The sequence below is a fragment of the Oenanthe melanoleuca genome, chromosome Z (genome assembly GCF_029582105.1).
Source record: "Oenanthe melanoleuca isolate GR-GAL-2019-014 chromosome Z, OMel1.0, whole genome shotgun sequence".
NCBI classification, from domain to species: domain Eukaryota; kingdom Metazoa; phylum Chordata; class Aves; order Passeriformes; family Muscicapidae; genus Oenanthe; species Oenanthe melanoleuca.
In genome coordinates this window covers 45,259,916-45,283,776 of record NC_079362.1, presented here as the reverse complement: position 1 = coordinate 45,283,776, position 23,861 = coordinate 45,259,916, and the positions used below count along the sequence as shown (strand labels likewise).

Below are 23,861 nucleotides of genomic sequence, written 5' to 3'. Positions count from 1 at the left end.
GAAAATATTGGTAGTCAAAAGCTGTTCCATTGACTTGAATGAGATTATTACTAACCTCTTACAGTTATATAATCAGATAAAATTATAAATCCTTTCAGACTTTGTAATCTATTACTTTTACAGTAGTATGCACTTTGAATATTATTGGTCCATGGCCAAGATTTTTAAAAAGTTCAATTTAAAATTAAAATTTCTCATTATACCTGGAGTAGATTTGACCTCTTAAGAACAATAGCTTAGAAGTTTTAAGGGGCTTATACACCGGCTAAATAATGTAATTAATATAGTTCGCAGTGATATGTTTAACAAGCTAATTAAAATGACAAATATTATTTGGTGTAAGTCTATCAAAGCAGATTATGACCCGAAGAAGGATTTGTTCTCAAAAGCCTTCTCCTTTTTTTTCCTGCCCCAAACTATTTTATGCACTCCTGTAAGGATCATTCTCTATGGTCATTCTTATATTCAGAAAAGGCTTTTTTTTTCCCAAACCAGTCATTGTTCTACCAACTCTTCATAATAATTACAAATGTCTTTTTCTTCCTTTGGAACATGTAAGCAAAGTAGGTAAATAGACTGGTTTTATCCAGAAACTCATATTTTAATATCTATTCCGTGACCTAAGTGATTGTAGGCAATGCATGGGCGTCTTTCAGTTTCTTTCCTAAAGTTTTGTAGAGCTGTAAAGGACAGCAAGATGTCTGGCTTGTTCTGAGAATGGCTGTCTTGATTTTCTTTTAGTGGTGACTAGCAGTTCTTTTCACTTTCCTCCCAAGTAAGAATTAATATTAATAATATAATATTAATAATATAAGAGTCTGAAACAGTGAACTTGACAAAAATACAGTAGCCTTTTCGTAATTTCTCTGTGTTGTGGGTTAAGCCCAGCCAGCAACCTGTCAATCTAGTCCAAAGAAAGGCAGAGTTCTGATAAATAAAAGGCTATGTGGCTTTATTAGGAATGTAAAAGCCAATTCTACTCTTTTGGCCACCTACCGTATTTTCTGTTAAGATAGTATGAATCAAGAAATGAGAAAGCAACCATCATTCCTTAGGGAAGAATGATTTTGGCTGGAGAAAAAAAGGCTGAGGAAAAACCTTATTGCTCTCTGTAGCTACCTGAAAGGAGGTTGTACTGAAGTGGGGCTTGGTCTGTTCTCCCAAGTAACAAGTGATAGGACAAGAGGAAATGGCCTCAGTTTGTGCCAAGACAGTTTTATACTTGATATTAGGAAAAGATTCTCTCCAGAAAGGATTATCAAGCACTTGAACAGGCTGCCCAGGGAAGTTGTAGAGTATGGAGGTATTTAAAAGATGTAGATGTAGCCCTTGGGGTCCTGGTTTAGTGGTGGGCTGGGCAGTCCAGTGGTTGGATTCAGTGATCTTAAGGATCTTTTCCAACCTAAATCATACTGGTTTAGGTATTGTAAAAGCTCAAACAAAATATACACATAGCTGGCAAAATTACAGACAGTCCTGGAATATTGAGGTGTATTAGCTTTTCTGGCATGGATTCCATTTTAATTCCTATGGTGTTTTGTTGATCATGCTGTCCTTTCTCCTTAGTCATATGGTATTATGCAACTTCACTTCTATTTCTGTCAATCATGAGTTGAGGCCAAGGTTTTTCATGACAGCATAACTGATGAGAGCTATATTTCTTACTGAAGCCCTGATCTATAGAAGGGCATTAGGGAATTGTTTCATTCTCCAAACCTCCCTTATTTTGGAAATGTACATGGATGTATTCTCTTTCTGCTGGAACACTCCTTTCAAAGATGCCTGTTACATTTAAAACTCTCCAAGAAAATGATAGTTGTTCATTAATATGCCCATAATTGCAGCTATGTTTGATAGTCCACAACAGAAGCAAATTTCATATGGAAATATGCTAGATAGTGGTACACGAACTATTTTTTAAGGTTTACATTGGGGATATAAAAAGGAGAGACAAAAACACTTTGAGTTATCAACAATTATTTGAAGTGACATGATAGTTAAAAAGTAGCAGAAAATTTCTACATCAGGTGAGTTTCAGTTCTGTGATCTACCTCTCTTTTTTGTCTTGTAATAGAGACAGAGAATTGTTCATTAGTCATATGAAAGCTGTGGAAGACACTCTTCATAAGGTAAGAATTTAAAATAATTCCTCTGATTTGTTTTCTAAACATATCAAAGTTTTGCCACTGCTTTTGCTCAGGGAAAGAGCAGAGTAGAAATTGTAAGGTGGCATTCTTTTCTTAGAGTTTATTTCCATCTTCAACTTCTTATATCCTAAAAACCTGTTCTTTTTTAGTGAAATAAAACACAGCTTTGTAGTACACAAAATTCTTATTTCTTACTACAAAACTTACTACAAAATCCACTTTCCTTCCCTTAATCACTGAGAGCACTATTTCTGGTTCCCACGTCAGGACTATTGACCATCCAGATGTCTGACAATTTCTATGGAGATAAGTCTGTGCTAAGTCAGAGACCATTTGGTGATGCCACGTGCATGGTAGCCATAAAACATATGGCTTTGTGCATGCTACTTTACTCTTTGATACATGATAAAACATAAGGAAAATACAGTAAGTTGTAACCTGTAGTCAGATACTTTCATCATAATATTTTTAGAGCATTTCTAAAATTGAGTAATATCTTAAGTAGTCTCTTTGACTTGCACAATTTTGCCCTGGTATAGCATTATTTGAAAGTCCAACAAAGCTTGTGTATTAATTATTTAGGCAAAAGGACTGTTTTTAACTTTAGCTGTAGTTGTTGATTGTTTTATTACTGTTTTTAGTCTAGAGCAAGACAGAGCAAAATAGTGTTTTTATTACCTTGGAGTGTTAATTTCCCTTATCACATCTTGAATTCACAGCAACATGGGAATCTATTCTTCATTTTAGTTCCTGTGTTCACAAAAACTAATTTAATTTTCAGATACTTTTTTCAAGTTTTCTTTCCTTTAATATTCAAGAAAGTGACAGAATCTAAAACTATGTGTTTTAGCTGCAGCAAACTATGTTGGTAGAGACTGTTTTGCTATCTACCCCCACCTTTTTCATTCTGTCTTCTTTTAAGGTTAAAAATTCATCTCATGCAGAAAGTGTTGTGTTTTTGCAGTGAGAGTTACATATAATGTCCTTGTCATTTGGAATTTATTGTCCTGGATTGCAAGGTTACATTTTGGTTTTGAAAGCAATGCTGTTATAGACACAACTATACTGTTTGGGGAAAGGCTATAGAGAAGGTCACATGCATAATACTGATTAACCTGATGCAGTGAATTGATTGATAAACAGCCATCTTTTTTTTTTTTTTTTTTTTTTTTTTTCTAGTTAGTTACCATATTGCTTCTTAATTCTTGATATACATAATTGTTAGGCCCACATGGCACATTAGTGAGTAGCAAAAAAATTTATCCTTTCTGGATTGTCATCCTAAAGAATGAGGAAAACACTAGAATTAGAAATGTCAGGACGCTCCTTTTAGCAGGAACTAAAAAAATTGATTGTAAATCATTCAAAATTTGACATACTATTTCTCCTAGAAGTACAAAGGGAAATTATTGATTTTGTTTGGGAAGTATCTGAAATGTAAACCCTACATCATAATGGTAACTAATTACCTAGCATTAGTGAAAATGGCATATGTGTAAACTATAAAGTTTACACTGTTGTTCATGAAGGCTTTCTCACACAGTAAAAAAACAGAACATGAAGAAATGGAATAAGTACCAGAAAAGAAGCCATAAGCCTTTCTTTCTCCACTAGAAATTCTCGGAATTACTTTTGTTTTAAGAAAAGAAATCAAAAGAAAATGGGTAAAGTTCAGAATCAACTAAAGTTGGACAAGTACTACTATTAACTGCAGCTTTACTTACGAGAGTTTGAAATGGAACATTTTGATATTTCTATGTTGATGTATTCATGAGCAAATATCCACAAAATTCCATTGCATCACTTCAGGATCTGTATTATTAATGCATAATGCTAAACTTTTACCTGTAGATCTCAGAGGGATTTTACAGACATCCTTAGTAATCTTAGTTAGACTCAGGATAAGATAGTATACTCTGATCCATTAAAGTGGCCTTGTTCCTCTCCATATTCTATCCCTATAAGAATTCCAGAAGTCTGCAATGTAGGTACTAGGTCATCTGGGTATACCAGGGTGTAACAGTCTGCAAACAAAAGTAAGAGAAATCAGAGCCGAGAGAAACGATCTCTGTGCATGCTTCTAATGTTCCACTAGACCAGGGATCATTTACACCATTTTCTGCCCTGCACTGTGAATGGATAGAACATCCAGCATCATACCTTTGACTTTGCCAAAAAGTGGTTGGGCATGCTTGTGCCCAGAATGATTCTTTCAAGACCATTGCAGAGCTACCTTTTTAATCTTCATGAATATTTATGAAGCATAGCTATTGAAGAGCTTGAGCACTGGATATGCTAAGAGAGAAAATATTTTTAGCAACTAGTTTCATGTCCTTCATAATTTACAAGATGTTCTTTAGAAGGCTATTTTATGTCTTACCCTGAGTCTTGTCACATTAGCTATCTTTATTCTACTCCTGGAGCTGAATTATTTCCACAGAAGTTACTGATAAAATAAGCAATCTTTTTTCTTCTTAAACTATCTAAATATTATGGACAAATATCTAAATGCAAAGTGGATATTTCAACAAATTTGAAAAATCAAAACAGAGTATCACCAAGGACAAACAGAGACATCAAGAGGATTATGGATTGGTTCAGTTTTATTCTCAAAATACTGAAGATGACCAAAAGGTAATAGCAAAATGATAACAGAAATATATAAAATTTTACTGAAAGAGTGGTGAAAGCAAATTCCATCTACTTGAAGTTCAAACATAAAGAGTTTTCTTAAAAAGCCTTCTAATAAAAAGAAAAATCATTTAAGAACATGTATGATTTTAAAACCCATAGGCAGTCCTTTTTTATATATGAAAACTTATTTCTTGAAACACTTTCCCCTCAAAAAGTTGAGGTTATTTTTGTTATAAATTAACCCTTGTTATGCTTGCTGATAAACTGTATTCTATTACTAATTTCTTCTTTATTTCTTAATATTCTGGTTGTATAAACAGTGTAAGAGACATTAGATCTATCCATTTTTTATAACTAGATTCTTTAACGTGTGGTTAATAATCTATTAGTTATGGTAATAATGCCAGGATTGTGGGTTTAATCCTGTATGGGCCAGTCATTTAAGAGTGGACTTCATGATCTTCATGGGTCCCTTCCAGTTCAGAATATTCTGTGATTCTGTGATCCTGTAATCCCATCAGAGGAAGAAATAATTTTGCACTATCTCTGCTAAAATCTTTGGTCTTCCCTTGGTATTGCTCCTCAGTTTGAGTGCTTTTTTTTGTTAGCCTTGGGCAGCAGCCAGATGCCCACCCAGGTGCTCTCTCAGTCCTCCTCAAGAGGATAGGGGGAACAAAACAGGATGAGAATGCTCATGTGTTGAGATCTAGATAGAGACATTGCATAGTAGTTATCATCACAGATAAAAGAGATGACTTGGGAAAATTATTTTAATTTCTTTTTTGAACCAGATTTGGAGAGTTAGAAACAATTAAAAAATTAGCATTACCCTGGCTTTTAATCTCAGCTTCACTTGTGACTCCTCCGCTCATTCCATGAGGTACAGGGGTTTGCAGTCAGTCCACAGCAACTGCTGCTCCTAACTCCTCATGCTGTTTCCCTGCATCACTGTGGGTTCTCCATATGGGCTGCAATCTTTCAAGAATATCTGCTACAGCGTGGCCTTTCCATGGACTTCATTCCTTCAGGAGCTATCCTGAAGGATTTCCTGGACCTGCTCTAGCATGGGATCCTTGGACTATAGTGGATGGATATATTCTCCAGCATAGTCCTCTCTCTGTGCTATGGGGAAATACCTAATCCAGTGCCTTTAGTGTTTCTGCTCCACTTCTCTGGCTTTGATGTTCAGTCTTTTTCTTCCCTCATTCTCTCCTGTGTGGTGGGTTTTTCTCATTCTTAAATTCGTTTTCACAGAGAAGCTGCCAGTAGGCCTGTGGGGCTTAGCTGTGATCTGTGGTGGGTCTGGAGCCAGAGATGTCTGGAATCAACTTTGTCCTACGCTCATCTGTCCTCACAGAGACTGCACCTGGTACACTGCTATAGCTGCTTCTTTTTCAGCCTGCCTAAGTCCCCATTCTCTATGTTTAGCCTGTGCTACACACCACGATGGGAAGTCATTCTAGCAAGCCAGCCTTCACAGTGACAGAAAATTGTTAGTTTCTCCTTGTACTTTTAACTATCAATATTTTGACAAGCTTAGTCTATCATAGTTTTCAGCCTGTCTTGGCTGTTTAGGATTTGGCTGTTTTAGTAGCTTAATAAAATACAACATACTCACCATTTTCCCCAATACCAGTTAGCAACCTACTCATTCTGACTCTTTGGGACACATCGGGGATAAAAGCAGCTATCCAGTGTGCTCCTTTCCTTCTGGCACTTGGTCAGGAAAACTACTCTTCGTCCACTTTCGTAGTGCACTTCATTTCTGCTGATTGAAAACTTCATATGCTAGCTAGTAGAACAACTTCCATGCAGACCTGTCAGCAGTCATGCCTTGAAATCGTTCCACTGTTGTGTTTCATTGCCTCACTGCCATCTCCCTTGTCTCCTCTGAAACGCCCCTAAACCGTCTGTTTACAAGAACTGATGTCCCATGATTCTATCAGTTGAAAAAAAATATGAACACTGTATCATCCATCCCATTATATATTTGTAAAAAAATACAAGGACAGCACAATCTTTATGTATTTAATTTAATGATTTGGGTTTTTATAATACAGCACATATAATACAGTTTTATAGTACAGTTGGAGATGGGATGGGGGCATTGAATACTTGAGAATTAATAAGTTTGTAGCAGTAGATAGTTATTTCTGATGTGGTCCATAGCAATTAAATGCATTTCCTTATGATGACAGTTTTATGGCCGGCAAGGAATTAATTTACAATAGGTTTAAGTCCATATACAAGTGACTACATCGGTAAAAACACTCAGTGTAAGTGGCAATAATTGTTAGTTGCAGCAAGGAGACCACAAATTGATCAAGTCCTGGAAGAGGAGAACAGCTCTGAGATTTAAGTTAGCTGTCTCAGTCAGACTCCAGTAGATGTGACCTGGCACATTCAAGTATACTGATCAGTCACATTTCTCTCAGTTACCTGGGATCAATAGTCCATCATATTATTTCGTTATCTCAATAATGATTTAAAAGCTCTTGTTTTAGAGATCTCCATTTTTTTTGCCTAACTGAATGAAACTCCCAAGATTGTTTTTCTGTGTGTTAGACACATTGATATAAAGAGTGAAGCCTGCTTGTGTGTGTACTCAAGGTCTGTCCATCACTGTGGTCCTGGGTTGTTCTCAACTGGCTCTGTCACAACCCCATTGAAACAGTGAGTATGTGTACATGCAAAAAAATTCACAAAGAAAGCTCAATTAGATTGTTAAAATTCTGAATAACTCCTGTAAGAAGTTTACAATAGGAAACCAGCTATTATTTCTCTATGGTAAGAAAAAAATGCAGAAAAAATACTATTTTTTCTCCTCCATCTCAAATGAGTGCTTCTTAATTTCAAGAGTTTGATGAATGACTTTTGTTTCCCCTCCTAGCAATCTGACTTTCTTGATCCGTGTTCCTAAAGATCAGTTGTGCAGGACATACAGGTGTTAGCACAGCTGGCTTGCTGATGACAACTCTGTCCATATAGCTGTCTAGTGTGTCATCACTCATATTGTTCAGTGTCATTCTGACCTAGCCAAGCTAAAAATGGTACTCCAGCTCAAGAGGGATTTAAAAACCTTCACAAAGTAAAGATAAGACATTGCCGAATGTCATGTCCATGTGCTTAGCTGTTTTCATTTTGGACATATCTAAATAACTGATTTCAAGATGCATTTGTCTTTATCTTCTGGTTTCCTTTGTTTGTTTTGGGGTGGTTTTTTTTGTTCTTATTTGGGGGGGAGTGTTGGGGAAGATGAAACATGTTTCATCTTCCCCAACAGGGGAGTTTTGTTTGTTTGTTTTAGGTGGTTGAGGTAGGGTTTTTGTTTTGTTGTTTGTTTTCTGTTTTTTTTTAAAGGATGAATACTTGTGTATTGTTTGCCTTTAGTAAGGAGAAATCCTTGTTTGGAGAATTGAGGAATTATTGAATACTTTAACTGTTATTTTCTCCAGACATAGGTTCATTTTCAGCCCAAGGTCACTGAAATCTTTTCATAGGGGATGTATTATAGTGCACATCTTGCAGCTACAGAGGAAGCTTAGGTGCTGTGGTCAACATTTCCAAAAAACAACTCTGGGTCATATTAACGTCTTATTCAACAGACTATGTAGTGTATGTATGTAGTAATCTGAGAAAGCTTGGATTAATCTTACAGGTAAGTCTGGGATGGTTCTCTGCTCTGAAAATTAATTTCCATAATCTTTACTAGTCCTGAAGGGGAGAAAAAAAAAGCCAAAAAAAAACCAAACCAAAAAACAAAAAAGCCAAGCACACCCAAAACATCAGTTTTATAAGATACGTCTCTTTACATAAACACTGTTACGCAATTAAATACAGATTTGTATGGCAGTAATCAGAAAGGATAGTCACTGAATCAGTATGCTAATACAGAAATTTTCAGTAGTTACTCTATTGAGGTAAATATTTATATTTACTATACTATATATACTATTATATACTAATCTATATATTATATATATACTATTTATATTTATTATTTACTATAACTAATTGCGATAATGTATGGCCACCTACACTAAGGTATGTCAAAATGCTATTTAAGCCTCCACCATCAACAGAAGTCAGATGTTTGGATTTGAGGATGTGTTTCTTCTTTTGAGAATGAACATGCAAAGATCTGATGGATTTTTAACTGTGATGGCCATGTAACAAGTATCTGTTGAGCAGTTTCCATCCTATGAGACCCTCTTCTCTAAGCAAAATACATTGTGATTTGGGGTAGTTTGGTTTCTACCCCTCTTGGGGGAAAAAAGAGAAAGGTTTGATGGGGTGTTTTTGCAGTTCAGTTGACTAATTTGGTTCCAAATATTATTCCTCACCTCATTTTCTCTCTAATTGAGTCTATAATTTTCCAGTTTTTAGGTGCTTGATTTAAAGTGCCTTCAGTTTAAGATACACAGTCTTGTCACAGGCAGTCTCTTTACTTTGGGAGTGATCCTTGATTGCTGAAACATCCTGATGAAAAATATTGTATCTGAAATTATACAGGTCCTCATTCAACAGGATGAATATACACTTTTTGTAGTAATATCCTTACTTTCAGAGCAAACTCAGACTAGTGTTAGGAGCAACCAGTATTAACAGATTGATTCCATGATCTGACAGGGTACTGTGGGATACTTCTTTGGATATTGCTTGTGCCAAATCATGCAGCAAATAATTTGGGGTCTGTATTCCCTTAAATGGGTAACATTTAGATTGATCACTGTTTTCTAGAGACCCCAAAGTATATGAATGTGTCATGAGGAAAATAATCTATATTAGCAACTCGCTTGAAGAACTTCTGTTATCAAGACTATTCAGTATTATTGTTGGTGCTATATTGTTCCTGTATATTCATTTATATTTTTAATATAGAGTAGGAAAACTTTAGCAATTCATACTAAACATGAAAAAAATAGGAAGCGTTCATGAAGGTTTAATTCAATCTAACAATGTATATAATTTTTTATTATTTTTCTCAGTTCTATGATCATTTGTGTAACACTATAACAAAGACTTGCCCATTCAAAGCAGTTACTATGTAACTTATTTCTGTTAAAATGCTTCCCATGGCGAAGGACTGTGTCTGGTAGATGTGGATATTCTTAATCTGTGTTATATGGCCCCCACTCTGCATGCTGCCCTGGAGGTACTATGCAGCTAAATTAGACACATACCTGCAAGACTGTGGTTAAGACTAAGATTTGCATTCCAACTGCTTTCTTCTACTTTAAAAAGTTCTAAAGTCATTTTTTGTCTGTTGTATGTGACATGCAGAACACATAGCAGTGGGTAGAAAGCATTTTGCTTGTACTCTTTTGGAATGATTTCTGTATTTGCAGCTTCTGTTATATCAGCAATATGGTCATCTCAAAGACAAACAGATTAAATCACTGTTTTCCATTTGCTTATCACCAAATCACTGTAGATTTTGTTCTGCTCTTTAAATTGCAGATGATATGCTATTTAAAAAGTACTAGAAAATTAGAGAAAAATAAGCCCAAAAATAAGTTTGTTTGTTTGTTTTTTTTTTAATGTAGAGTTGGTGAACTTTGAACTTACAAAATGTTCTCATATATAGCTTACATTGTGAAATTTATATCCGTACTTTCATTTTCATCATAAGAAATCATTGAATTGGGAACAAAATAAAAACTAAAATCTCAGGTTTGTTGTCAGATAGCAACCAGGAAAGGACATTAGGAAGGGCAGAACACATTTTAATACTGTTTAGAACTTGCTAGCATTTAGTATCATGTCTCTGTTGGCATAACTGCATATACCACATCAGACTGTGCATAGAAAAACCAAAGTGAACACCAGAGTGGACTGTAGACAAAACTATTATTATCTTGAGCAGCAGAAAATTTTAAAGTTCATTTTTGGACATGCAGAATTAGCCCATCAAATTCTGCACCTTGGTTCGGTCAATAACGTAACTTCAGTTTATTATTCTGTTTCAGCTTTGATCTGAATTAATGAGTACTTTATTGATTTTAAATTGAGTGGCTATAGTGTTGTCTTCTTTGTTGCTCTCCTAATTAATTAAAAAGTTAAACACTGTCATAAGTCACTCTTCTCCTTTATTTTAAAATGCTATGAGTATTTAGAGTGTGGATCCATTTGTGATTTTGCCTGTTTTCTGATAGTATTTATATATGTCTAAACTAAAAAATGTCATGATCATATTTAGAAGGATGTTGTCATGACACTTAACTATGCTCTGTATAAAATCACTCTTGAAACTTTTCACAGTCTAAACTAAAATTATGTTTACTAAAATCAGAGATGGCCAAAACCTTCATTAACATTGGATAAATATAAATTCATGGGATTTTTCTCTATAATAATTTTAGAATATAGGGAAGTGAAACTAGTTTTAGACATTTTTAATCATTGCAATAAGCCTGATTAGCTGATTAGGTGTTTTAGATTTTAACATAAAGCTCTCTAGCCTCAGGAGATCATTCAGACAAAATGGTCTTGCTTTAAATTTCATATGGAGGGAAAAAAAAATCATTAAATACAAAGAAGCTCTGAAAATTGCATTTTAAAGCTTAACTGCATAGGATGGATCTTCTGCCTGTTGAGCTTCCAAAAAAAAAAAAAGCTCCCTATTTTAAAAAAGAAATTAAATTACCCATTTTATCTTTGCCTCGTGGTTCTGGAATGTAAGTTTGTATGTGTGTATTTTTTTTACTGCATTAGAGAATGAGGAAATAAATGCAGTTTCCCAACTCCTGTTTTTTGTTTCTGGATCTCAAAAAGCCAATAGACAGAAGTTATTAAATGAGTTCTTTACTAAGATTTCTTACAGATCTGGTCTCTCCAACATGATTCCATGCAGGCATGGCCATTATAGCTTTCCAGTCCTTGAATAGTTACGCAACTTGGAATGTTTTCACTTCTAGTAAAACTAGAATATAGAATATCTAGTGATATTTGTACAGCATACACCCAGTCTTTTGTTCTTACAATTTTTCCTGAAACCTCATGAGTATTTTTCAAAGGAAAAGTCTGTCTTAATTTTCAGTTTCTCAGTATGCATACTGATAATGAGATGTACTCTCTACAATCTAAGTATTTACAAACACAAAAAAGTGTTTGGTTTGTTTTTTTAATCGTGAATCCTCATATCAGAAATCATACTCTTTAAGAAGCTAATACATACTTTTCTGGTGCAGTGGTATTAATGGTATTTGTTTACCACAGTTCAGCCATTTAAAAAATGGGGTTTATATTTTATTGTTCAGTGAGTGTCAGACCCCAATACTGAAATAGAGAGTTTGAAACTAATAGGGTTAAAAGGACTTCTACTGTCTGTATTGTGTATATATTATACCTACATTGCTTATACATTGTTTTTTTCCCCCTAGTATTAGCAATCTGCTTTTGTACTTTGACATAGGGATTTCCCTTGTGAATTTTGTCACAGAAAAAAGAGAATCATCAATATCGCAGTTAAACTTGACTTTCAAAGCTAATAGTATCTCATTTGGGGGCTGAAATTTAATAAATTTTCTTTGATTCTGTTTGAGTTTTTAAACATCAAACAATGAATTGGCCAGGGTGCAGTAAAATATTTAGATCTATTGACTACGGTTCAGAAGGGTAGAAGGCAAAACACTGGTGGTTTGATGTTGATAAATTCTTAGTACCTTAATCCACATTAATGTTTCCTTTTATCTGTGTGCATACTGGCAGCAAAGACACTGAAAAGTCGGTGTATATATAAGCTATAAAAATGTAAATCAAGTGTGTGCACGTGTGTGTGTGTGCATGTGTGTGTATTTAAAGCAATGTATTTTGTTATATTCAGCAAGGTTAACGTCTGACCAGAATTACACATGCTGACAGAACACTCTAGAGATTATGTTTGTTCCATAGGACTGTATATCCTGAACCTAGTGCACTATGTGTGCAAAAAATGCATAGAGGACCTTTCTTGTTATAAAAATTGCATCATAGTGCATATGTTTGGCAGCCACAGGTATTGACAGGAATTCTTTAGGTCAACTTGGGAAATATAGGGCTCCCTATTCCCACAGAACAGAGGAACGAATAAAATAAAATCTTTTTGTATCAGTAGATTTGCACATGCTTCTTTCAATCAGAGCAGATTTCAAAGGCTCTGCTATTATTTGAAATCTGTTCACTCATAATCAACATTTTATAAGAATCTAGTTTTGCAAGTGGTTACAGAAAAGTAATCTGGGATTTAAAATGAATGGATTTATGTTTTAATTCATGTTCGGTGCATTCTTGCGGGCAAGGCAGCCTCTAACAGAAAACAAAATTTATTAAAATAGTACTTAGTAAATGGTATATCTATTGATTTGTATATATTTAGAATATATCCAGTATATGTTTTAGCATATATTCAATATATGCTTTAGTATTAGACTGTGTATTAGGCAATTAAGACAGTAAATTAATTTTGCAGTACTCACTGTTGCTACTCAACAGATGCAGTGCGTGCCAAATAAATGGATTTAACCTGTTCGTTTGTACTAACATATATTTGGATGTGTGTCTATCCATCTGTATTAGAATATAGTCTGACTACTGGGATGTCCTGGAGCTGGACGCTGTAAATTTTGTGTTAAATAGAATGAAATGGGTGTGTGCGAGCAGGAGTGGTGCGGCAGGTGCGCGTTGAACGCATGCGGCGAGCTGTCGGCGATGCGCGCCATGTCGCGATGCGCCGGGCAGGGCGCTGCCGGGAGCGGCCCGCGCGTCCTTCCCGCGCGTCCTTCCCGCGCGTCCTTCCCGCGCGTCCTTCCCGCGCTTCCTTCCCGCGCTTCCTTCCCGCGCTGCCCGAGGACAAAGCGCGGGCGGCGCTGCCGCGCGCGGCCGGCAGGTGGCACTGCGACACCGGGGGCGCGGCGCCGACACCGCCCGGCCGCGCTGCCCGCGCTCCGCGCGGATCCGGCCTGCCCGCTGCCCGCGACTCCGCCGGCGCCGCAAAAACACTGCTCCTCTCTCTGCCTCCCTCTCTGCCCCCCTCACTAATTGGAAAGCTACAGGTTAGTTCGTTTTGCTGTATTTGCAGATTATTCGTTTTATTCTGACTTCTGACTGAGTTGTTTCTAAACGAGTCTTATTCTGGAGGACTGATACCAGAGCAGGCACAACTCACATGCCATTCTCACTGATGTGATCACACGAACTTTTTAATTCACGTAGCTCATGTTTGTTTCAGTTAGAAATACAATTACTGTTTCTTTTCTTACTAGATTTTTACAGACAACGGATCTGTGAAATGTATATGCCAGCTGGGCTAGAGAGCCTTTAGTATCTTTTCTTCTCATTTCAGACCAGGGGAAGATGCTTTTTCTTCTTAACATTCTCTCCCAGCACTCTGAATTAGAGATTTATTTGCAACGAAAAATCAATTAGTCCTAAATTTATTCATGGATTTCAGGTCCAGCGATCAATGCAAGTCCACTCAGTGGGCTCAAGGGGACCCAGTTCATCCCAGTTAATGTGTCTGAAGGGGAATTACCATTGATGCTGTTTTTTTCCCTTTAGGTCAGAGATCAGGCCTTGCTGCCGTGTACTGCAGCAGCCACGAATGACTTCACCCTGGAGCTACCCAAACTGCACCTGGAGACCTTTTCAGAGGAAGGGCTGAAGGGCAGGCCAGAGGCTGCAGCATTTCAGGTTAGAGTCTAAAACAATCCTGTTTCTTGTTTTCATTTTTTGCAACTGAGAACAAGAAGCTAGACTGCTCTGAATGCGTGGAGAAGAAAATACTTCAAAACTATTGTAGTCAACAGTTGAAAGAGAAGTAATTTTCATATATACTGTTGGATGTGGTATTTCAGAGATTATGTGAACTTTTAATTTTGCAGGTATAATGTTAAATAACTGACAGGGATATGACCATGGAAAAGCACAAATTCTGTATTTGAAAATTAATGACACTCTATCCCAATCCCCTTTCCTCTGCTTAATTTAAGCAAGCCAAATAGAAATCTAAAATGGGGGGGGAAAAGGACAAGATTTTTATGCTGCTACTTGGTCAGTATCAGATTTGTTCACATTTCTGTTTTAGAATTAACAATGATCTTTAGCACTCATAATTTGAAAGAAACTTCTATTCAGAATATTTTAGTATAGGAGCTATTTTGTTTATGTAGGTTTAAACACTTATATGTTTCAAAATGCTGATTTATTAGGAGAAGACTGGGGAAAAGAATGTCTTCAGCTGTGAAAATGGATTCTGTGCAATACCTCCTTATTGTTTATAAGTTTGTTATGTCTTCTTCTATACAAACTATGCCTTAGTCTTTATAGCTGTGCAGAATACATTATTGTTAGAAGCAGAATATTTTGTTTTACCAATGAGAGAACAAAAGGCAGAGTGAGTACATACTTCTTCCATTGTGTTCTACTGTCTGAATCAGAGAGTGTAAAGGGAGTCAAGTAAAGTGCAAGTATGTTAGGAAATACAAATATTGCATAATATATAAGCTTTTCTGTAGTAATATTTTTTAACTTATTGTAGATTTTCAGTTCTAGATCCAGTATATAATTGCAGGAACAGCATCACAAAACCAATATTCAAGAAAGGCAGATTCTAAACTGGAAATTTCTCATTGTTGCCCTTTTGCGTTCATGTCTTTCAATATGAAAAATATTTAAATTATGTGTATATTACCATGTTTCCATAATAAAGTAGTAAAAAAATATGTAACATTGTGAGATTCCCATACACCTTAGTAAGCACAGCTGTACATCTCTGGCAGAGGATAGGTTGCAAATGCTTCCCCATACAGTGATGATCACTTTTAAAGCTGCACAAAAAGCTCCATAGGTGCATCTTTTTTCTAAGAAGCTGTCATAGAAATCACCAGCTTTTAAATACTGCTCTTCTAATTCAGGAGCCTGTTTGGAGTACCTGCTTCTGGTTTTTTGTCTCATCCCAACTTCCATTCTTTTTTGACCTTCGGATGATTGCAGAAGCATTTCCAAGACAGCCTGTTCCATCATTATTTCTAAGAACAGAAACAGTAGTATGAAAAGTTGCATTTCACTTTTGAACAGAGTACTTACTCGTGCTATAGCTAACCCATAGTAATGTATGTGCTGCACTGTAGTGCAGTGATGTAAACCTACTTTTTGTTTACCTGACAGCTTCAGTTTCACTTGGTTACTCTGTACATACACAAACAGCTCCAAAGGTTCAGTTTGTATCGCTGTGAAGTTCCTTTCCTCCTTCCCTTTTTGCTTTTCCCTTTTGCCTCTCTTCCTTCCCCTTCTCTCCCTCTTCCTCTCCCTATCTCTAGTTACATAGTCCTGTTTTGATAACTTTGTAAGCACATTGTAGATATTTTCTTATAAAATTTCCCTTTTATATCTTGTAGTCAGATAATTGATGTTAATTTCATACAAAACTACATTAAGAGCAATCCTGTCATCTTGAATGAGGTAAACTCTGAGTCATCACTTTACAGACACTTCTCTTTAAAACCAGTGGAATTGTTTGCCTGCATGTTCTTAAGAACTGCTATAGTTAATCTGTGATAAGTATGACTCACTTAAAAGTCTTATCATCTACAAGTGTTAGACATCACGAGTTTTTTTCCAAGTCTAAATTTATTGGCATTTGATGGTATATTTTTTTAAAATTGCATGAAAAATTAAGGTTTAAAATTAGACAGTGTGATAGGGATGAAGCACTAGCTATCAGAACTGTTGAGTACTGGAAGAAGATTACACTGTTCTGTTTTTAGTATTCATGCATCCAGTTTGTAGTAGGTGGCTGAGATCAGTAATTAATTATATATCCACTAGTGTCTGATTGTATCACTTCTTCATCATATGGAAATGGTATTCATCCTTTTAAAAATCTTCTAGTTTTGACATTTAGGTAATGAAATTAAATATTTGGACATACCATCAAAGAAGATACAAACCATTCTGTGTATCTTCTCCAAAGCCTGCACTTTATGAAATGGCTCCTAAATGGCAAAGTTACGTAATAGGTTGAAATGTTGAGTTATTCAGCAAGCATATCCTTACACTAAGCATCTTCTAAAGCCTCATGCAAGTAGTGAAAGTATGACTTAATTTGTAAGCATTTGTTAAATTCTTGAGGACTGCAGCAGAATTACTGCAGTAGTTGAAATGTCACTTCAGTTGGATAAATAATGAAAAAGGTGTAATATCTCTAAGATTAAAATATGATTGCTATAGCTTTGAAAAAGTCTCACCTGATTTTTCAATTGCAGTGAAGAATGTCACAAAATCATGCTGTTTGCCACTTAAATTTGGAAGTGGAAAATTACAGATTGTTTTCAAGCACCTGGAACGCAATGAACACAGCGTTTAAGGTGTGCTGGCCATACCCTAATGTTCCTACTGGAGACAAAAAGTGGAACCATATGTGAAACCGCCTATGGAGACAGGTTATAGTGTTCAATAGGCAACTAAAATGACATAGTATTCCCAATTCTAGTAGTCTTGCTTGGCAGATGACTATTTAAATTAACCAGTAAAGGTTAATACCATCTCTTTATAAAGTACAAAATTCAATTGTGTTACATCTTTAGAAGGAGGATAAGGTTACTTAAAAATCTTAATAGTCTCTTCTGAAATAGTTTTTTGGCTCACAGAAAAAGTAGGCATTCAGAAAATTAATTCTGAATTGTCTCAAGTACTTTTACATCAAAAAATATGCAATTGATGCTAATGCCAAGCATTTTTACCTAAAGACCTCAACATTTTTACCATAAAGCCCTCAAATAAATCCAATGAAATTTAAATGTTTATGTATAAATAATCAAACATTGGTATATTACCTGTTTAGGTTTCTTCTGTTTAGAGAGGTAGACGCAGAAGGGTAGAAGCTGGTATGAAAGAAGCTTCTTAAAGCAAAATTAGGTACTTCAGACATGTATGTTAAAGTTATGTTTTTAAGAAATTATAGTTGTTTATGCTAAAATGACTCCTATATATTTATCAGCGTGATCCAGCCTATCTGAAGACGTGACTCCAGATACTAGCTGAACACAGAAAAGCAACCAGAAAAGGATCTGGGAGTGCTGGGGCAGTGAGACAGCATCTTGGCATCCTGGTCTGGATCAGCAGTAGTGTTCCCAACAGGACCAGGGCATGGATTGTCCCCCTGTATTCAGCACAACATTCAGACCACACCTCAGGTGCTGTGTCCAGTTCTGGGCCCCTCCCTCATTCACTACAGGACAGACATTGAGGGAAGGGTCTGGAGCACAAGTCCTGTGAGAAGCAGCTGAAGGAGCTGGTGTTGTCTGGTTTGGGGAAAAGGAGGCTCAGGGGACACCTGTCCTGGTTTAAAGGACAAATGTCTGCCAAGGAAGGCGGGAACCTCCCTTGGAATGGAAAATGTAACCCCCTTCCCTCCAAATTACTCAAACTTTGAAATTATGGGGCTTTCAGGCAAAGATGGGAAAAGGAGCAGCAGTTGTTTATTACTAAATGTGTATATGTATTACAAGGCCAACAGCAACACCTGCAGCGTTAACCCAACAGAGCCAAACCCAGGCACGGCTCCCCTGGGCCGCGGGCACTTTCCCCTGGGTGCAGTTCCGGGCACGGCCAGCGGGGGCGCTGCGGGCTCCCGGCGGGAGCTGTGCCGCCTCCCTCACAAAATGGCGGGCGGGCCGGCGGAAGGGAGGGGAAGGGCTTCATCTGCAAACCCGCCGTGGCAGCTGAGCCCGTGTCCTTCCACACGGTGAAACGGACTGCAGCAGGAACCTCAGAGCAGCGGGCCGGACAGCAGATTCAGGCACACCTGGGGTGGCCAACAACGGGCAGCAAAGCTCCAGAGCTGTGCCAAGAGCCATGGGACTTGGGGTGTCAGGTTAAAGGAGCAAAAACCTTGAAGCAGCCACAGAAAACAGTGGGGCAGCGCAGGCAGGTTGCCAGGAAGCTACTGCGAGCAGCCAGGAGAGTCTCCCTCTAGGAATGTATCAAGGGTCAGAGTCCCCTTCCCAGTGAGGTCAGGTGTTGGAAAGCTCCCAGGTCAACAGCTGCTCTTGTGAGCAGATGCACACAAGATGATAAGGAGACACGGTGAAGGACAAAAGCTCTGCAGTGGCAGCAAATCCTCTGGCCTCAACAATCCGGTACCAAAACCACACCTGTCCACTCGGATCCCAGGAGAGAGCAACCGGCAGTGAGGCGTGGGCCCAGCCCCTCACCCCCAGCCCAAATCTTACCCTATCTCTGCACTTACCAAGGGAAAGCCTCAGCCAAGGGACAGCAGCAAACTGCATCCTTCTTGTCCTCCCAGCCACATCCTTTCTCTCCCATGTATCATCATTACCATCTCTTAGGCAACAAGTAGGTGAAAATTTCCTGAGAGAAAAAAAATAAACGAAGAATCCTAAGTCATAGTCAAGTCTCTTTTCTTAGGAAGCTAGCAAGAGCTAGCTCATACCCTCATACTATGAGCATAGCTCATAGCCTCATACTATGCCTAGGGAGTTTCATGTTTGACATCAGAAAGGCGGTAAGGCATTGGAATGGACTTACCAGTAATATGGTGGAGTCACTCACCATCCTTGGAAGTGTTCAAGGAACAACTGGATGTGGTACTTAGTGCTATGGTTTGTTGGTGTTGTGGAGTTTGGTCAGGGGTTGAGGATCTTGGAGGTCTTTTCCAGCAATAAAGATTCTGTGATTCTCTCTCCAGGCAGGTTTGAGATGGTTAACTTTCCACTTTGTCTTGCCTGTCTCTGCCTCGCTCTTTTTTGTCTCTCTCTGCCACAGCTCTCGTGCTCTGGTGCCTGCCTGTGTGTCCTCCCTGCACGCTCTCTGCTGCTGTGTGCCCTCCTGGCTGTGCGCTCTCTGCTGTGTGCACGCTGACCACGTGCACCTGCTCTCTGGTGTTCGTGCTTCCGCTCTCCCTGCGTGCCTGCTCTCTCTGCCCTATGTACTCATGAGCTTTCCTTCAGTCAGTCTCTGCCTGCTACTCTTCCTGGGTCTCGCTCTCTCTTCTGCTTCCTGTGCCTCTTTCCCATTCCATCTTGCTTGCTCTGAATCAGTCTTTCTGTCCCTCTCCCTTTCCCTTCCACCTGCCCCATCTTGCTCCCTCTATCTTCAGCATGTATCCATCCGTTCATGCAGGTTTAGAAAGTCCACATGGGATTTATATGTACTTCTTTGCCATTCTTAGGTGGTTTTAGGTAATTTAAAATGAACAGTGCAGTAATAAAATGAAGATTTATCGTTTTAGTAGTAATATAAAGTACTGACGTATCTTCAGTGTTAGCATATAATCATTATAAATTTACGAAGAAGTAGGTTCTTACCATTTATGCATTCATACATAATTTAGTCATGCATTTTCTAAATGTGCTGTAGGTTCATTTTTTCTAATTAATTGGACAAACATAAATGTAGTTTTAGGAGCTTCCTAATTTGTATTTATTTTCACTTGTTTATTAATTTTAGATTTATGCTTCATAGATTAGATGGTGAAAGATATGCATAATTCTGCTGATAATTTTCCTCAAAATAATAAACACTTTTTCATTTCTGTGTTCAGTTGTCAATAAAGAAGTTCTTACCAAATTGAGGAAGCAAGTGATTTCAAAGGTAACATGATTCTTGTCATCAGATCTTACTCTCTGCATAGGGCTTGTCTTTCAAATATAAGTCAGTTCTGGTAAGAGGATTTAATGAGATGAATTAATCATGGAGCAGCTGCTTAAAAACTGTATTACTAGTTTTTTTAAATCTTATACTTCTGTTTTAAAGCTTTTTTCTTTTATTAATATGGCTGTAAAAGGAAAAAAATACTTTTTTTCTCCTAATACTTCATAAAGAAGAAATGTTTTTTAGAGAGTCTTAAAGATGCACACTCTTGTAGTGTTCTATTTTTTCTTACATTGTTTCACCAGAGAAGGAACTATCAATTGTATTATAGAGGCCAGAATGCTGCCTCCTCTGGAATCAGATTGCTGTTTCTTGCCAGGTAAAACTGGGTCTTCATTATCCAGGAGTTCAGCAGCTGCTATCAATAGCAGCTGGCCTGCCCTCCCACCTCCAAAAGGACTAATTTCTTCTTCTGCTCTCCAAAAGGACTACTTTCTTACCTAGTGTCAAAATGTGGTGCTTCTGGACTGACCAGAAGTCTGTCTAAAGTATACTGTTTAAAAAGAAAAGTGATTTTTTTATTACTCTACTGCTACTTTACATTTGCATTTTGAGTTGAAATATTCATAAATAAGTAAATGTTTCAAAAGCATTAGAGTTTGGCAACACCTCTTGCAGACCTTTGCAAACTTCAGTGTATCAAATATGAAGTTGGTGTAGGACTTAAGCAATGATTGATAACTAAGTAAAGTCTGAATAACCAGACTGAAGAGATGTAAAGTGGAGAATTCTAATTTAATCTTCTTGAAAGAGTTCAGCTGGTATCTGGAGTCATGTCTCCAGATATGTTGTATCATGCTGGTAAATATGACTACTTTAAAACATAAGATTAATGTATATTAGGAAAATGTTGTTTAAAATGTTAAAAAAACGAGAAATCTTCTAAATGCCACTGATGTTGGAAATTTGCCTTCTATAATGTGAATTTCACACTACTTCTTCTTTCCACCACCTAACTGCTCAACTTCCTTTCCTCTTCACAGCATTTCTGTTTGCAGTCTTTTTCTCCCTCTCCCCTGTGGGCCCTCTTTCCTTTCCTCATTTCTGTGCACCTTATCATTAGCCTCTTTCCCTCACTTTTTCAGCCACCCTTGCATTGCTTTATTTCTTCACTTGCCTTTCTTCATACTGCTAAATTAGCAGAGATTATATGAAGGACCTTCTCAGAAGGTGTTATAGTTAAATGGGACGCTCTTGCACTCCAGCCATGCTGTCTTGGCCTTGCAGACCATAAATATCAAAGTCAGTGTCTGTAATCACCAATTAATTACTGAAAGCTCTCTTTGTGTCTGTAACACTACTAACTCTTGTCCAGCCCGGTTCGTAAGCACTGTCAGTTTTGTAAAACCTTTTCAGCTAAGATTATGAATATCTTGATTATCTTGAATGCCAAAGTTAGTATATATTTAACCTTTCAGTAACCTTTCTCAATGGAAAGTTTTCCTTTTTGGCCCTATCAGGAAATCATGTAGCTGCCCATCTTTGTCCACTTAGACTTTTTCAGACATTTATATCTGTTGCATGTGGGTGATGTCTTAGGAATTACCTGTGCTAATATGTAAGAAAGCTCTTTAAGAACTGTGTAAAATACTATCTTAAATCACTAAGTTTATTTATTTGGTTTTGCTTCTGCTTGTAAACCTGAGGTTTTTGGGTTTTTTTTCACCTGGTTACAGGTAACAGATAGCAACTGTGTAAATTTGTGACTGTTTTTTTAGAGACTGTGCAGTGTGTACCATTGTAACACAGACAAATCCATTAAGAAGCTTAGATATTTAATTGTTGGTAATCATATGCTTACAAATTAAATTCATGAAGTGAAAATCATGAAAGATTAGAAATGTCTGGAGTCTTACATTTTTTGTACTGGGTCTTTTAATTTCAAAAACTAAGAAAAATGCCGAACAAGCAAAACTAAGCAACAGAAGTTAATAAGGCAGTAGACTTTATTACAGAAATGTTTAAGTAGCAAAAACAGAATCAGGCTATTTTCTATTCTTATATTAAAAAAAACAAACCTTCAAACACTGAAACTTTTGTTTAGTCTTTTTTAGTCCATTATTATAAAACATATATCTCCTTGTTATTAATTGCTTACAGAGTAAGAAAAAATTATTAAATATTGTACTGTATTAGTACAAGAATTTTGTAATGGAATCGAAGGAGACATTTCTGCCCAGATACTGCATTTTGGGCCTTGTAGTCAAAGACCTGGAAGAGGAAGGGTTATCTACAATTTGAGCAAGTTTATTATGGCTTAGTGATTTGCTGATTGATTTCATTTGCTGTCAGTTAAGGCTCTCTTAATGTCAAGCTTTCTTTGCATAATGCCTTGAAATACAAACTGATGAAGATTTTTCAGGTTGATGCTGCTTATATAAACTGACCCTGATTTGCCCTTCTGCATGACAATATAAGTGACAGCAGTTAGACAAAAATATAGCAATGAATATGCAACTTGAGGATTAAGAAAAACACAGTAAACCTTTCAGAATATAAAACTAGGCATAAAAACCAGGCTATTCTCTTATTTCCACACTTATCATGTAGTGGAGAATTGGATTGGGATAGCATCCCAAATGCTATACTACTGAGGTGAAATTCAAAGAGGATCAGTTTTGAAAGGATTAAAAGTTAGTGTTTTGTTTTACTGGATTCTAACAATTAGTCACTAATTCATTTTGGTGGGGGGTTTTTTTGGTGGTGTTTTGTTTTAGTGGGTTTTTTTGGGGTTTTTTTTTTTTTTTTGCTTTGTTTTGGTTTTGGTTTTTTTTTTGGTTTTGGTTTGGTTTGGTTTGGTTTGGTTTGGTTTGGTTTGGTTTTTTTGGGGTTTTTGTTTGTTTGGGTTTTTTGTTTTGGTTTGGTTTTTTTTTTGTTTTGGTTTTGGTTTTTTGGTGTTTTTGGTTTTTTGTTTGTTTTTTTGGGGTTTTTTTGGTGGAAAGGATTGTATAAATTTTGGCGTATAAATCCACATATGTTATTACCTGCAAGATTTTTTTTTGTTGTTGTTATTTTGCAGGAATCATAGCAAGCTATTTTGAAGCTGTTGTCTTGATTTTTCATTTACTGAATTGATTGCTTGTCTAGTGACATGTGTTGCTTGTAACCTAGAATCAAAATTCCAACATTCTATTGGACTGTGAAAAGCACAAATTCTTGTGCTTGATTCATAAAATCTTTGCTATAGATGTCCCAGGATTAACATAGGGCTTTAAATAGGGCACTAGGTACTTGTCCATTGCGGTATCCAATTTCATTATACTATTTTAGAACTCTCCATTATGGTCTCTTCTCTCATTTTTGATCTCTCCCTGTTAAATGCAAAAATGTGGTAAGAAATTAGGAAGTGAGGATAGAATGGAGACAGCTGGAGAGTGCTCTAATCAATGGAGTAAGGATGAATGTGGAACTGTTGTTGTAAACAACTGT

The 23,861-nt window shown here is 36.9% G+C and overlaps 2 protein-coding genes across 4 annotated transcripts in view; one reads left to right on the top strand and one right to left on the bottom strand.

The window, feature by feature from the left end:
* Positions 1–23,861, bottom strand: part of BNC2 (basonuclin 2) — a 608,431-nt gene that overhangs the window by 28,795 nt on the left and 555,775 nt on the right. The gene's annotated exons all lie outside the window — the stretch shown is intronic.
* Positions 1–23,861, top strand: part of CCDC171 (coiled-coil domain containing 171) — a 161,478-nt gene that overhangs the window by 99,358 nt on the left and 38,259 nt on the right. For all 3 annotated transcript variants that reach the window (XM_056514607.1, XM_056514608.1, XM_056514609.1), the window contains 2 exons: positions 2,075–2,129; positions 14,319–14,450. In XM_056514607.1, the coding sequence (XP_056370582.1) occupies positions 2,075–2,129; positions 14,319–14,450 (187 nt within the window). The remainder of the gene's footprint in view (positions 1–2,074; positions 2,130–14,318; positions 14,451–23,861) is intronic.